General features: G+C 42.3%; 1 protein-coding gene across 1 annotated transcript in view; it reads left to right on the top strand.

Annotated features, from left to right (window-relative positions):
* The window catches only part of LOC140195234 (uncharacterized), a 665,367-nt gene extending 656,723 nt beyond the window's left edge, over positions 1–8,644 (top strand). Inside the window, exon 29 of the mRNA XM_072253281.1 lies at positions 8,587–8,644. Within this exon, the coding sequence (XP_072109382.1) occupies positions 8,587–8,618 (32 nt within the window). The 3' untranslated portion in view covers positions 8,619–8,644. The remainder of the gene's footprint in view (positions 1–8,586) is intronic.
* Positions 8,645–13,990: the final 5,346 nt, after the last annotated feature.

Raw genomic sequence — 13,990 nt, 5'->3', positions numbered from 1 at the left:
GTAGAGTTCAGGAATTGTAAGGGTAAAAAGGCTGTGATGGGAGTTATATACAGCCTCTGAACAGTAGCCAGGATGTGGGATATGCATTACAATGGGAGATCAAGAAGGCATGTAAAAAGGGCAATGATAAGGTAGTGATAAGGGATTGCAATGTGCAGGTAGGCTGGAAAAATCAGTCTGGTGCTGGATCCTAAGAGAAAAAGTTATAGGAAGTCTATGAGATGGCTTTTTAGAGTAGGTTGCGGTTGAGCCTACTAGGGAAAAAGACAATTCTGGATTGGGTGTTGTCTCGTGAACCAGATTCAGTTAGGGAGCTAGAGGTAAAGGAACCATAAGGAGGTCGTGATCATAATATGACAGAATTCACTCAGCAGCTCAAGAACGAGAAGATAAAGTCAGATGTATCAGTAATACAGTGGAGTAAAGGGAAATGTAGAGACATGAGGGGGAAAATGGCCAAAGTTGATTGGAAGGGGACACTAACAGGGATGATGGCAGAACAGCAATGGCTGGAATTTCTGGGGTGAATTCTGAAGGTGCAGGATTAACACATCCCAAGGATGAAGTATTCTGAAGACTAAATGAGGGAACCATGGCTGACGAGGGAAGTCAAAGACAGCATAAAAGCAAAAGAAAGGGCATATAATATAACAACAATCAGAGAGAAGTTAGTGGATTGGGAATCTTTTAGAACCAACAGAAGGCAACTGAAAAAGCCATAAAGAGAGAAAGATGAAATGTGAAGGTAAGCTAGCCAATAATATAAAGGAGGATACAAAATGTTTTCTTAGATATATAAAGAGTAAAAGAGAGGCAAGAGTGGATATCAGACCGTTGGACAATAATGTAGGAGAGTTCGTAATTGAAGACAAAGAAATGGCAGATGAACTTAATAAGTATTTTGCATCAATCTTCACTGTGGAAGACACTAGCAGTATGCCAGAAATTTGAGCAGAAATGAGTATAGTTGCCATGGTGCTTGGGCAGCTGAAAAGTGTGAAAGTAGCTAACTCACTGGGACCAAATGCACTAATCCCATGGCTGTAAAGAGGTAGCTGGAGAGATTGTAGAGGCATTAATAATGATATTTCAAGAATCACTAGATTCTGAAATGGTTCCAGAAGACTGGAAAAGTGCAAATGTTGCTCCACTCTTTAAGAAGAAAAGAAATTATAGGCCAGTTAGCCTTATTTCAGTGGCTGGGAGGATGTTGGAGTCCATTATTAGGGAAGAGGTTTCCGAGTATTAGGAGGCACATGATAAAATAGGCCCAACTCAGTATGGCTTCCTTAAGGGGAGATCTTGCCTGACAAATCTGTTGGAAATCTTTGAGTATATAACAGATAAGATAGACAAAAGACAGCCAGTGGAGGTTACTTACCTGGAATTTCAGAAGGACTTTGGCAAAATGCTGCACATGAGGCTGCTTAATAAAATAAGGGTGCATCTTATTACTGGAAAGATACTAGCATGGATAGAAGATTGTTTGACCGGCAGGAGGCAAATAGTAGAAATAAAGGGGAGTTGAGTATAGGAGCAAAGAGGTCCTTCTGCAGTTATACAGGGCCCTGGTGAGACCACACGTGGAGTATTGTGTACAGTTTTGGTCTCCAAATTTGAGGAAGGACATCCTTGCTATTGAGGAAGTGCAGTGGAGGGTCACGAGGTTAATTCCTGGGATGGTGGGACTGTAATATGTTGAAAGATTGGAGCGACTGGACTTGTATACACTGGAATTTAGAAGGATGAGAGGGGATCTGATTGAAACATACAAGATTATTAAGGGATTGGGCACGCTAGAGGCAGGAAACATGTTCCCGATGTTGGGGGAGCCCAGAACCAGAGGCCACAATTTGAGAATGAGGGGTAGGCCATTTAGAACGGAGTTGAGGAAAAACTTTTTCACCCAGAGAGTTGTGGATCTGTGGAATGCTCTGCCTCAGAAGGTAGTGGAGGCCAATTCTCTGGATGCTTTCAAGAAAGAGTTAGATAGAGCTCATAATGATAGTGGAGTCAAGGGATATGGGGAGAAGGCAGGAACGAGGTACTGATTGTGGATGATTGGCCATGATCACAGCAAATGGCCTACTCCTGCACCTATTGTCTATTGTCCATTGTCTGAAGAGGGCCTTTTCTATTTGGCTGCTGGTGACTGCTGTTGTTCCGCAGGGGTCAATGTTGAGTCCGCTTCTTTTCACATTTTATGTCAATGATTTGGATGATGGATGATGGCTTGTGGCCAAGTCTGTGGATGACACAAAGATAGGTGGAGGGGCAGGTTGTGTTGAGGAAGCAGGAAGTCTGCAGAAGAACTTAGACAGATTAGCCAGGAGAATGAGCAAAGAAGTGGCAAATGGAATATAGTGTAGGGAAGTGAATGGTCATGTATTTTGATAGAAGGAACAAATGTGCACTCTATTTACTAAACGATGAGGAGGGGATGGATGCTTGGAGTACAGGAGACCCCGGGGAATGTGTCTCTTGAAAACAGGTTCACCCCCTTGGAAGCTGTCAGGACACAAGACACGGCCAGTCTGAGAGGCGGACAGGTCTGCGAGTCAAAAATTGGCGCTGAAGCAAAGCCGAGGAGACAGACGTCAGGCAGTGCCGTGGTAATAGGGGACTCCATTGTGAGAGGTACAGAAAGAGGTTTCTGCAGCAACAGGCGAGATCTAAGGATGGGGTGTTGCCTCCCTGGTGCCGGGATCAAGGACGTCATGGACCGATTGCAGGGCATCCTCAAAGGTGAAGGTGAACAGCCAGAAGTGGAAGTGCATGTTGGCACAAATGACATCGGGAAGAGGAGAAAAGACATTCTGCAACGTAACTTCAGAGAACTCGGAAGAAGGCTGAAAAGCAGGACCTCCAGGGTGGTTATCTCCGGTTTGCTTCCAGTTCCTTGTGCTGGTGACGGCAGGAACAGGGAGATAGGGGATCTGAATGTGTAGCTGAGGAGCTGGTGCGGGAAGCAGGGATTTAGATTCTTAAACCACTGGGATCTGTTTTGGGGCAAGGATGAATTGTACAAAAGGGACGGGTTTCACCTTAACAGGCGGGGAACCAGCATTCTGGCAGGCAGGTTTGCCACTGCTACACGGGTGTGTTTAAAGTAAGTAGTGGGGCGGGGGAGAGGAAATATGAGGATGGAGTTAAGGGGAAAGAGAGAATAAGGAAAGTTAAAGACAACAGAACTAACGGGGCAGAAAGCTCAAGAAGGGATCGGAGAGTATGGCCAAGTGCAATTGGAATCGATGTGAAAGGTGAGGGGAGTAATGGATTAAAAGTTTTATATATGAATGCACGAAGTGTAAGAAATAAAGTGGATGAGCTTGAGGCTCAGTTGGAAATTGGTAAGTATGATGTTGTAGGAATAACAGAGACATGGCTGCAGGAGGACCAGGGCTGGGAAATGAATATTCAAGGGTATACGTCCTATCGAAAGGACAGACAGGTGGGCAGAGGGGGTGGGATGGCCCTGTTGGTGAGGAATGAAATTCAACCCTTGCGAGGGGTGACATAGAATCAGGAGATGTAGAGTCAGTATGGATAGAACTGAGAAATTGTAAGGGCAAAAAGACCCTAATGGGAGTTATCTACAGGCTACCAAACAGTAGCCTGGATATAGGGTGCAAGTTGAATCAAGAGTTAAAATTGGCATGTCGCAAAGGTAATGCTACGGTTGTTATGGGGGATTTTAACATGCAGGTAGACTGGAAGAATCAGGCTGGTACTGGACCCCAAGAAAGGGAGTTTGTGGAGTGCCTCCGAGATGGATTCTTAGAGCAGCTTGTACTGGAACCTACCAGGGAGGAAGCAATTCTGGATTTAGTGTTGTGTAATGAACCGGATTTGATCAGGGAACTCGAGGTAAAGGAGCCATTAGGAGTTAGACCATAATATGCTAAGTTTTAATCTACAATTTGAGAGGGAAAAGGGAAACTCGGAAGTGTCAGTATTACAGTTGAACAAAGCGGGCTATGGAGCCATGAGGGGGGGAGCTGGCCAAAGTTGACTGGAAAGATACCCTAGCAGGGATGACAGTGGAACAACAATGGCAGGTGTTTCTGGGAATAATACAGAAGGTGCAGGATCAGTTCATTCCAAAGAGGGAGAAAGATTCTAAGGGGAGTAAGGGGTGACTGTGGCTGACAAGGGAAGTCAAGGACAGTATAAAAATAAAAGAGAAGTATAACATAGCAAAGATGAACAGAAAGCCAGAGGACTGGGAAACTTTTAAAGAGCAACAGAGGATAACTAAGAAGGCAATACAGGGAGAAAAGATGAGATACGAAGGCAAGTTAGCCAAGAATATAAAGGAGGATAGTAAAATCTTCTTTAGGTATGTGAAGAGGAAAAAATTAGTTAAGACCAAAGTTTGGCCCTTGAAGACAGAAATGAGTGAATTTATTATGGGGAACAAGGAAATGGCAGACGAGTTAAACAGGTACTTTGGATCTGTCTTCACTAGGGAAGACACAAATAATCTCCCAGATGTAATAGTGGCCGGAGGACCTAGGGTAACAGAGGAACTGAAGGAGATTCATATTAGGCAGAAAATGGTGTTGGATAGACTGATGGGACTGAAGGCTGATAAATCCCCAGGGCCTGATGGTCTACATCCCCAGGGTATTTAAGGAGGTGGCTCTAGATATCGTGGACGCATTGGTAATTATTTTCCAATGTTCTATAGATTCTGGATCAGTTCCTGAGGACCGGAGGTAGCTAATGTTATCCCACTTTTTAAGAAAGGAGGGAGAGAGAAAACAGGGAATTATAGACCAGTTAGCCTGACATCAGTGGTGGGGAAGATGCTGGAGTCAATTATAAAGGATGAAATAGCGGCACATTTGGATAGCAGTAATAGGATTGGTCTGAGTCAGCATGGATTTACGAAGGGGAAATCATGTTTGACTAATCTACTGGAATTTTTTGAGGATGTAACTATGAAAATGGACAAGGGAGAGCCAGTGGATGTAGTGTACCTAGAATTTCAGAAAGCCTTTGATAAGGCCCCACATAGGAGAATAGTGGGCAAAATTAGAGCACATGGTATTGGGGGTAGGGCACTGAAATGGATAGAAAATTGGCTGGCAGACAGGAAACAAAGAGTAGGGATTAACGGGTCCCTTTCAGAATGGCCGGCGGTGAGTAGTGGGGTACCACAAGGCTCGGTGCTGTGACCACAGCTATTTACAGTATACATTAATGATTTAGTTGAAAGGATTAAAAGTAATATTAGCAAATTTGCAGATGACACAAAGCTGGGTGGCAGTGTGAAATGTGCGGGGGATGTTGAGATAATGCAGGATGACTTGAACAGGTTGGATGAGTGGGCAGATGCATGGCAGATGCAGTTTAATGTGGATAAATGTGAGGTTATCCACTTTGGTGGCAAGAACAGGAAGGCAGATTACTATTTGAATGGTGTCAAGTTAGGAAAAGGGGAAGTAAATGAGATCTAGGTGTCCTTGTTCATCAGTCACTGAAAGTAAGCATCCAGGTACAGCAGGCAGTGAAGAAAGCTAATGGCATGCTGGCCTTCATAACAAGGGGAGTTGACTATAGGAGCAAAGAAGTCCTTCTGCAGTTGTACAGGGCCCTGGTGGGACCACACGTGGAATATTGTGTACAGTTTTGGTCTCCGAATTTGAGGAAGGACATTCTTGCTATTGAGGGAGTACAGCGGAAGTTCACGAGGTTAATTCCTGGGATGGCGGGACTGTCATATGTTGAAAGATTGGAGCGACTGGGCTTGTATACACTGGAATTTAGAAGGATGAGTGGGGATCTGATTGAAACATATAAGATTATTAAGGGATTCGGCACGCTAGAGGCTGGAAACATGTTTCCGATGTTGGGGGAATCCAGAACCAGAGGCCACAATTTGAGAATAAAGGGTAGGCCATTTAGAACGGAGTTGAGAAAAAACTTTTTCACCCAGAGAGTTGTGGATCTATGGAATGCTCTGCCTCAGAAGATAGTGGAGGCCAATTCTCTGGATGCTTTCAAGAAAGAGTTAGATAGGACTCTTAATGATAGTGGAGTAAATGGATATGGGGAGAAGGCAGGAACAGGGTACTGATTGTGGATGGTCAGCCATGATCACAGTGAATGGCAGTGCTGGCTCGGAGGGCCGAATAGCCTATTCCTGCACCTATTATCTATTGTCTATTATAAATGGGGAGAAAATTCAAAAGTCAGAGGTGCAAAAGGTCTTGTGAGTCCTGTGGCTTTATATGGCATTGGTCAGACCACACTTGGAGTATTATGAGCAGTTTGGGCGTCTTATCTAAGAAAGGATGTGCTGGCATTTAAGGGGGCTTATGAGAATAATTCTGGGAATGAAAAGCTTAACATATGAGGAGCATTTGATGGCTCTGGGACTGTACTTGCTGGAGTTTAGAAGAATGAAAACAGTGAAACCTATGGAATATTGAAAGGCTTAGACAGAGCGGATATAGAGATAATATTTTTATAGTGGGTGAGTCGAGGACCAGAGGCACAGCCTCAGAATAGAAGGACATCCATTTAGAACAGAGATTAGAATGAATTTCTTTAGCCAGAGGTTAGTGAATCTCTGGAATTCATTGCCACAGACAGCTGTGGAGGTCAATCATTTGAAGTATTTAAAACAGAGGTTGATAGGTTCTTAATTAGTAAGAGTGTCAAGGGTTACAGGCAGAAGGTAGAGGAATAGAGCTGAGAGAGATAATAAATCAGCAAAGATGGAATAGCGGAGCAGACTCAATGGGCTGAATGGCCTAATTCTCCTCCTATGTCTTATGGTTTTATGGTCTCATTTATATTCAACAAAGAAAACACGCTATAATTTAATAATGCAGGATAGATACTGACGATATCTATACTTAAGTAATCTCATGTAGGACTGAAGTGAATCCTGAATAAATTTACATGTTTTACTATTAAACATACTAACAAATAATGCATTGGTATCATATACTTTTATTGGTCTTGTTAGAAGTATCTACTTATACAAGGCAATATAAATAATGGACAAAAGTTAATAGCCACTAAATTACACAAACTCCAAAGAAATTTCTATTAAGAAAAATCTTTCGGGACATCAGAATATTTTTAATTTTTGAAGGAAAGGGTATGTAATTCATGCCAAAGGAACTAATCAGCTATATATGGACAATTCAGTAATTTGTTGTAGTTTTATGCATAATTAATACATCCTCTGTTTTCATAATTAGTAAGTGAAGAGCAATGATTATTAAAATAAAATCCGATAGGTTTGCAAGATGTTTCTATAAGACTATAAGATATAGGAGCAGAATTAGGCCATTTGGCCCATAGACTCTGCGCCGCCATTTCATCATGGCTGATGCATTTTCCTCTCAGCCCCAATCTTCAGCCTTCTCCCAATATCTCTTCATGCCCTGACCAATTAAGAATCAATCAACTTCTGACTTAAATATATGCTTTGTGCCAAAGCGGAAAATTCCTAACATAGCTTTGTTGCTCCTAGGTAGACGAAGCTTAAGGATAAACCTTCAACTTTGATATCCAATACATACGAAGAATCGAGGACTACAGTACACAGCCTCAGAATAGAGGGGTGTCCTTTTAGAATGGAGATGAGGAGGAATTTCTTCATCCAGAGAGTGATGAATCTGTGGAACATGTTTCCACAGGCAGCTGTGGAGGCCAACTCTTTGTTTATCTTTAAGGCAGAGGTTGATATATTCTTGATTGGTCAGGGCATGAAGGAGGAGCCAGGAGATTGGGGCTGAGAGGAAAGTTGGATCAGCCATGATGAAATGGCAGAGCAGACTCAATGGGCTAAATGGCCTAATTCTGCTCCTATATCTAATCATCTTATGCACTTATAATGATAAGCCTGATTCTGATTTTGGTCTCTATTGTGGACTGAGAGTAGGAAGGGGATAGGGAGAGGGGAGTCATGGTTGGGAAAGGAGGAAGGGAGAGGGGAGGGAGCAGGAAGCACTAGAGTTACATTCTGTAATGATTAACAAACCAAGTGTTTGGAATCAAACAGCCTTTCCTGGTGTCTCAAGAATGGATGTGTCTGCAACTGACTGTCCCCTGTTCCTGGCACTCCTTCTCTGCCACCTGTCCCATACTCCACACATGACGCTCCACCCTAACTGTTCCCAACGTCCTTTGCTCCCACCAGATTTACAAGTTCACTCTCTGCTTCATATTGACAAGTACAGTACAATGCAAAAGTCTTAGGCACCCTAGCTCTCTCTCTCTCGCACAGTACTGTACACGTTCCAGTTCCCTTTACTGTACAGTAAAATGAATCCACATATGGGGACTGTTAAAATTTCAGACTCAGTGCAAGTGTCTCTGGTAAGTTATTTGGATTCAACAAAAAAAAATCAAATGATTTAACTTTCCCACACTCTTCCAATACCATCTGTACGGGGTCTTTCTTTTGTTACATTTAAAATGGCGACTTTGTTATGTTAATCTGGGAAATGCGGCTTTGTTGTGCTTTAATGCTGAAGAGAGTTTGCGCTAGCAGTTTGTTTACTTTAAAATGAGATAACAGGGTTCTATTAGCCAATGGGTGGTTATGTATCGTTTTGTTTTCAGATGCCATGCTGTATGATATGACTGTGGACTGAGTTTTGGCGGGGAGTCGGAGGAGAGATGAGGAGGACCACGGACGTGTGGAGAGGCTCCGGTCGATCACTCAGGGTGGTCCCGAGCCGTGAGTCGACGGAATTCGAGTGGTCGTCTGAAGTTGCATTGAGCTCCAACGTAGCGCGTGAAGAACTTGGACTTTGATAAGTGTTGGCGCCTTTTTTTTCATTACTTTCCTCTCTGTATCAAATGTATGTTAATGTCATAGAATTAGTAATATCTATAAAGTGTATTTGTTAAAATTTACTGGGTGTGCTGGCTGATGATTGATGTTTGTGATTGATTCGGGCAGCAACTGACCCTGTGGGGAGTGTTGAGGCAGGTGCTGGGCTGGATTTCCCCTGGACATACACGAGCTAATATAACTGAACATTACACATCCTTAGAGACCATTTAAAAGTCTTAGGATGAAGAAAAAGCATTCAAAGTTCAAAGTAAATTTATTATCAAATTATGTCTGTACATGCCACTATAAACCACCTTGAGATACATTTTTGTAGGCATTCACTGTAGAACAAAGGAGTACAATAGAATCAAGGAAAAACTCCACACAAAGGCTGATAAACTACCAATGTGCAAAAGCAGGCATGTCTGTGCAAATCCAAAAATAATAAACAAACAAACAAGCAAACAAATAAATGGATAGATAGATAGATATATAGATAGATAGATGCATAAATAAATAAATACTGAGAAAATGTGTTGTAAAATCATTGACAGTGAATCCATTGGTTGTGGACTCAGTTCAGAAGGTGCAAATTAATTTTAAAACCTGTAACCATCCATGAGGTATGTCATTTCGATGTCAACAGATGGTAGTGGAGCACATTTCAGATGGACAGGGAGTTCAGGTGTCTAACATAATTCCTTTGGCAACAGTCTACAGATGAGTAAAGCAATTGGCTTTCTCAATGTAGTTTCTGCAAACAGCATGAAGCAGTACATTTTAATTTCACAAATGAAAGACCCATAAACACAAAATAAATTATCAAAACTTCTGGGAAATCAGCATCACATTCCTCCCACAAGATGCAATAGACTCCACCAGCCTGTCCCTTTGTGTCTAGCATGCTAATTTTTTTTTGCAGCATGCAATGGGAATACCATGATCACAAACTTATTTAATAATGTTATGCAAAGAACTGCTCACTGCTCCGCAAAGTTAGAGGCAATTGCTAGCCATTGTTAATTTTATTTCTATTTTTTGTCCTAGCTATAAATAAATTAGATTTTTCTTCTTCTGGTCCGCAGGGAAATAAGTGTCAACCATGGTTCTCATGTTTGTCTCTCAGCTTTTGAGTGAAAATCTGTGCAGGGTTCATAATACCGTAGCTAGCACTTGAACACTTAATCCAGATTGCCACACCACACCATGCTATGAAGGTGCCACACTTTTGAGCATGTCTTCTTTCAGGAGAGGTATAGTATCAGATAAATAAGAAGTTCCTATGGCACTTTTCAAGGAAGAGCAGGGCAGTTGTCCGTGTGTCCTGACAACCACCATCACTAAAATAAATTGTCTGATCATTATCTCATGCTGTTTGTACAAACTGGTCCCACGTGTATTGACTGCTAAATTTCCTCCATTCTAACAATGACTACATATTTAAAAGTTCTTCAATTATGTGGGGGAAATCGAATATATTGCCTTCATGCCGTGTGTTGTCTAGGTTGGGAAAGCCAAATCCCATTAGGTCTAGCCTTCAATGATAATGAAAAACAATGCTGACAAAGGCAAATCCAATTACACCGGCATTTCTGCAAGTGTCTGAAATCATTGTATATGCTTATATATAAAATGGGTGGCACTGTAGTATAGAGGTGAGTGTAACACCATTACTTCATGGGCAATTTGGGTTCAATACCACAGCTGTCTGCGGAGTTTGAACTTTCACCCCATGTCTTTCCTGTTTCTTCCCACATTCCAAAGGCAAGCGATTTAATAGGTTAATTGGTCACATAGGTATAATTGGGCAGAATGAGGTTATTGTGTTGTAAGAGCTTGTTACTGCACTACTAAGGCAGGCTTATACCCGAAAATTCAGTAATATACCAAATAATATTTAATTACAATGTGTTTAAAGTGTAGAGTGAAATCAATTAAGATCAGGTTGTTATAGTGCACACCTTGCAAAATGTGAATGCATACTTTTGATGTCTATTATTTCTCACCCTGAATACCAGCGTGCCTCAAGGCTGTGTGATGACCCTCTTCTGTACTCCCTTTTCACCTATGATTGCCTTTCCTGTACATGGTTCTAACTCCATAATCAAGTTCGCAGACGACACCACGGTGGTTGGCCTGATCAGGGGGGATGACGAGACGGCCTACAGGGACGAGATCCAGCACCTGGCCGCATGGTGTGCCAATAACAACCTGGCTCTTAACACCCAGAAGACCAAGGAGATTATTGCGGACTACAGGCATGCTAGGAGCTACACTCATGTCCCCATCTATATCAACGGAGCTGTAGTGGAGCGTGTATCAAGCTTCAAATTATTTGGTGTCCATCTTTCTGATGATCTCACCTGGTCCTTGAACTCCTCCATCCTGATTAAAGATGCAATGGAGCCTTTATTTCCTAAGAAACGTCAGAAAAGCTCACCTCTGTCCCAGGATACTGACAGATTTTTACCGCTGTATTTTTGAGAGCATACTCACCAAATGCAACTCAGTGTGGTATGGCAATTGTCCTGCATCACACCGCAAAGCACTCCAGCGTGTGGTGAAAACTGCCCAGCAGATTACGGGACACAATTGCCCACCATTGAGAACATCTACCATAAACGCTGCCTGGGCAGGATGAAAAGCATTATCAAGGATGCATCTCACACTAACCATGGACTTTTTACTTTCCTCCCATCCGGTAGGCGCTACAGGAGCCTCCTCTCCCGCACCAGCAGGCTCAGGAAGAGCTTCTTCCCTGAGGCTGTGACCCTGCTGAACCTCACACCACAGCGCTAAGCAGTATTGCACCCATATTGTACTGTCTCAGTACTTTTATATTTGTGTGCTGTAGCACTTACTTTTTATTCGCAGTTATTTTGTAAATAATACTATTCTTTTGCACATCTGGTCAGATGCTAATTGCATTTCATTGGCTTTGTATCTGTACTCAGCACAATGACAATAAAGTTGAATCTAATCTAATCTAATTATTACCCAATTGAGCCCTGTGAAATTGATTCTCATACATGCCATGATCATAGACCATGCCCAGGGAAGCAGATCTGAACTGTTGTGACAAGCTCTGAGCTAAAAGAAATGAAGTACTGTCAATCATTTTCAAGTATTTTTGGGCGGTAATCCCTCTGTCAAAGATGCATGAAGACTTTTGCTGGAGACATTGGGAAATGTTTTGATGAACCCTGTTATGCATAATGGAAGCATTAGTCAGAGCCTACTGAGCCTACAACATTAACTGCAGCAGAGGGAGAGGACCCAATGATAAAGCCTCACTTACAGGCCACCCAAACAAGGGCAGTTGTCATCTGAAGATGATACAAATAACTTCCTGAAAGTGAAATATACTGTAAAATGACTAGATGGGTAGAGTTTGTCAAAAGCATTCAGGAAACTTTCCTTAATCAGTATGTAGAAGAACGGGAGTGTGGTACTCGATCTCCTATTAGGGAATGAGACAGGACAGGTAGCAGAAGTTTATGTAGGAGAACATTTTGCATCCAGTGACCACAAGGCCAATAGTTTCAAAATAAATACGAACAAACATAGGCCTGGTCCACCTGTTGAGATCCTAAATTGAAGAAAGGCCAAATTTAATGGCATCAGAAATGATCTAGCAAGTGTGGCTTGGGACAGGCTGTTTACTGGTGAAGGTGTACTTGGTACGTGGGAGGCCTTCAAAAAAAAAAATTTTGGGAGTACAAAGCATGTATGTGCCCATCAGAATAAAAGGTAAAGACAACAAGTGTGGGGAACCTTGTTTTTCAAGATATATTGAGGCCCTGGTTAAGAAAGAAAGGAAGTTCATAGCATGTGTAACATTCTGGGAAAGGTTTCACTGCTAATGTAATGGTCTTTCTGTAGAAACACTGCTAATGTAATGATTTTTCTGTAGCAACCAGTGTTTGGGTTATGGCTGGAGATAATGGAGGCTTTGGAATGTAGGCCGGCTAATGAAGGGAGTGTTTTCTCTTGTTGTGTGCCTGAGACCAAGGTGATCCGGGTCTTTTGTTTGACAGAAGATGAAGAGAGAAAATACCAGAAAGGAGAGGTCATAGACAGCAGAAAGGAATGGGCCGGGAGTCAACGAAGCCTGGGGAACGCGATGGAGGACCAGTGGAAGGGAAACCGTGAGCTCCAACTCATGCACAGTAGACTGGTTCATTAAAATGGGCCCTTTTCTTTTTGTCTTACCTTACTAACCCTTTAGTCAAATTAAGAATTATAAAGCTAAATCATTTAATTGCATATGGTGTACTGTCAGTTATTTCATGCAACTGATTTGTAACAGGGTAACACATCACGCAGCATCCACACAAAAAGGTTTTGCACCTCAATCTCATGCATTTGGTGGGGCCAGAGATTGGGGCCACAGCTGACAGAACCGGAGGGTTACACAGGTATAGGCAGGAAGGAACAAATGAGATACTTATGGAGTATAAGAAATGTAAGACAACACTAAAGAAATAAATCAGGAGGGCTAAACGAAGGCATGACGTTGCCCTGGCAGACAAGGTGAAAGAGAATCCTAAGGATATACAGATACGTTAAGGGAAAAATTGGTCCTGTGGAAAATCAGAATGGTAATCAATGCATGGAGCCAAAAGAATGGGGGAGATCTTAATTTTTTTTTGCATCTGTATTTACTCAGGAGTCTATGGAGGTGAAGCAGAGCAGCATTGACTTCATGGAACCTATACAGATTACAGAGGAGGAGGTGTTTGCTGTCTTTAGGAAAATTAGGGTGGATAAACCCCCAGGGCTTAACCAATTGTTCCCTCAGACCTTTGGAATGCAAGTGCAGAAATTGCCGGGGCCCCAGCAGACGATGCTTACATCATCCTTAGTGACAGGAGAGATACCAGAGGATTGGAGGATAGCCAATGTTGTTCCGATGTTTAAGAAAGGGTCTAAACATAAGCCAGGAATTTATAGGCTGTTGAGCCTGATACCAGTAGTGGGAATGTTATTGAAAGGTATTCTAAAGGACTTGATATATGAGTATTTGGATAGACATACACTGATTAAGGAAAGTCTGCATGGCTTTTTGTGTGGTAGGTTGTGTTTAACTAATCTTTTTTCAAGGAAAATACCAGGGAGTTGATGAAGGCAAGACAGTAGATGTTGTCCACACAGACTTTAGTCAGGCACTTGACAAGCTCCTGCAGA

This window comes from Mobula birostris, chromosome 1 (assembly GCF_030028105.1).
Source record: "Mobula birostris isolate sMobBir1 chromosome 1, sMobBir1.hap1, whole genome shotgun sequence".
NCBI lineage: Eukaryota > Metazoa > Chordata > Chondrichthyes > Myliobatiformes > Myliobatidae > Mobula > Mobula birostris.
This window is presented reverse-complemented; position numbering and strand designations above follow the sequence as displayed.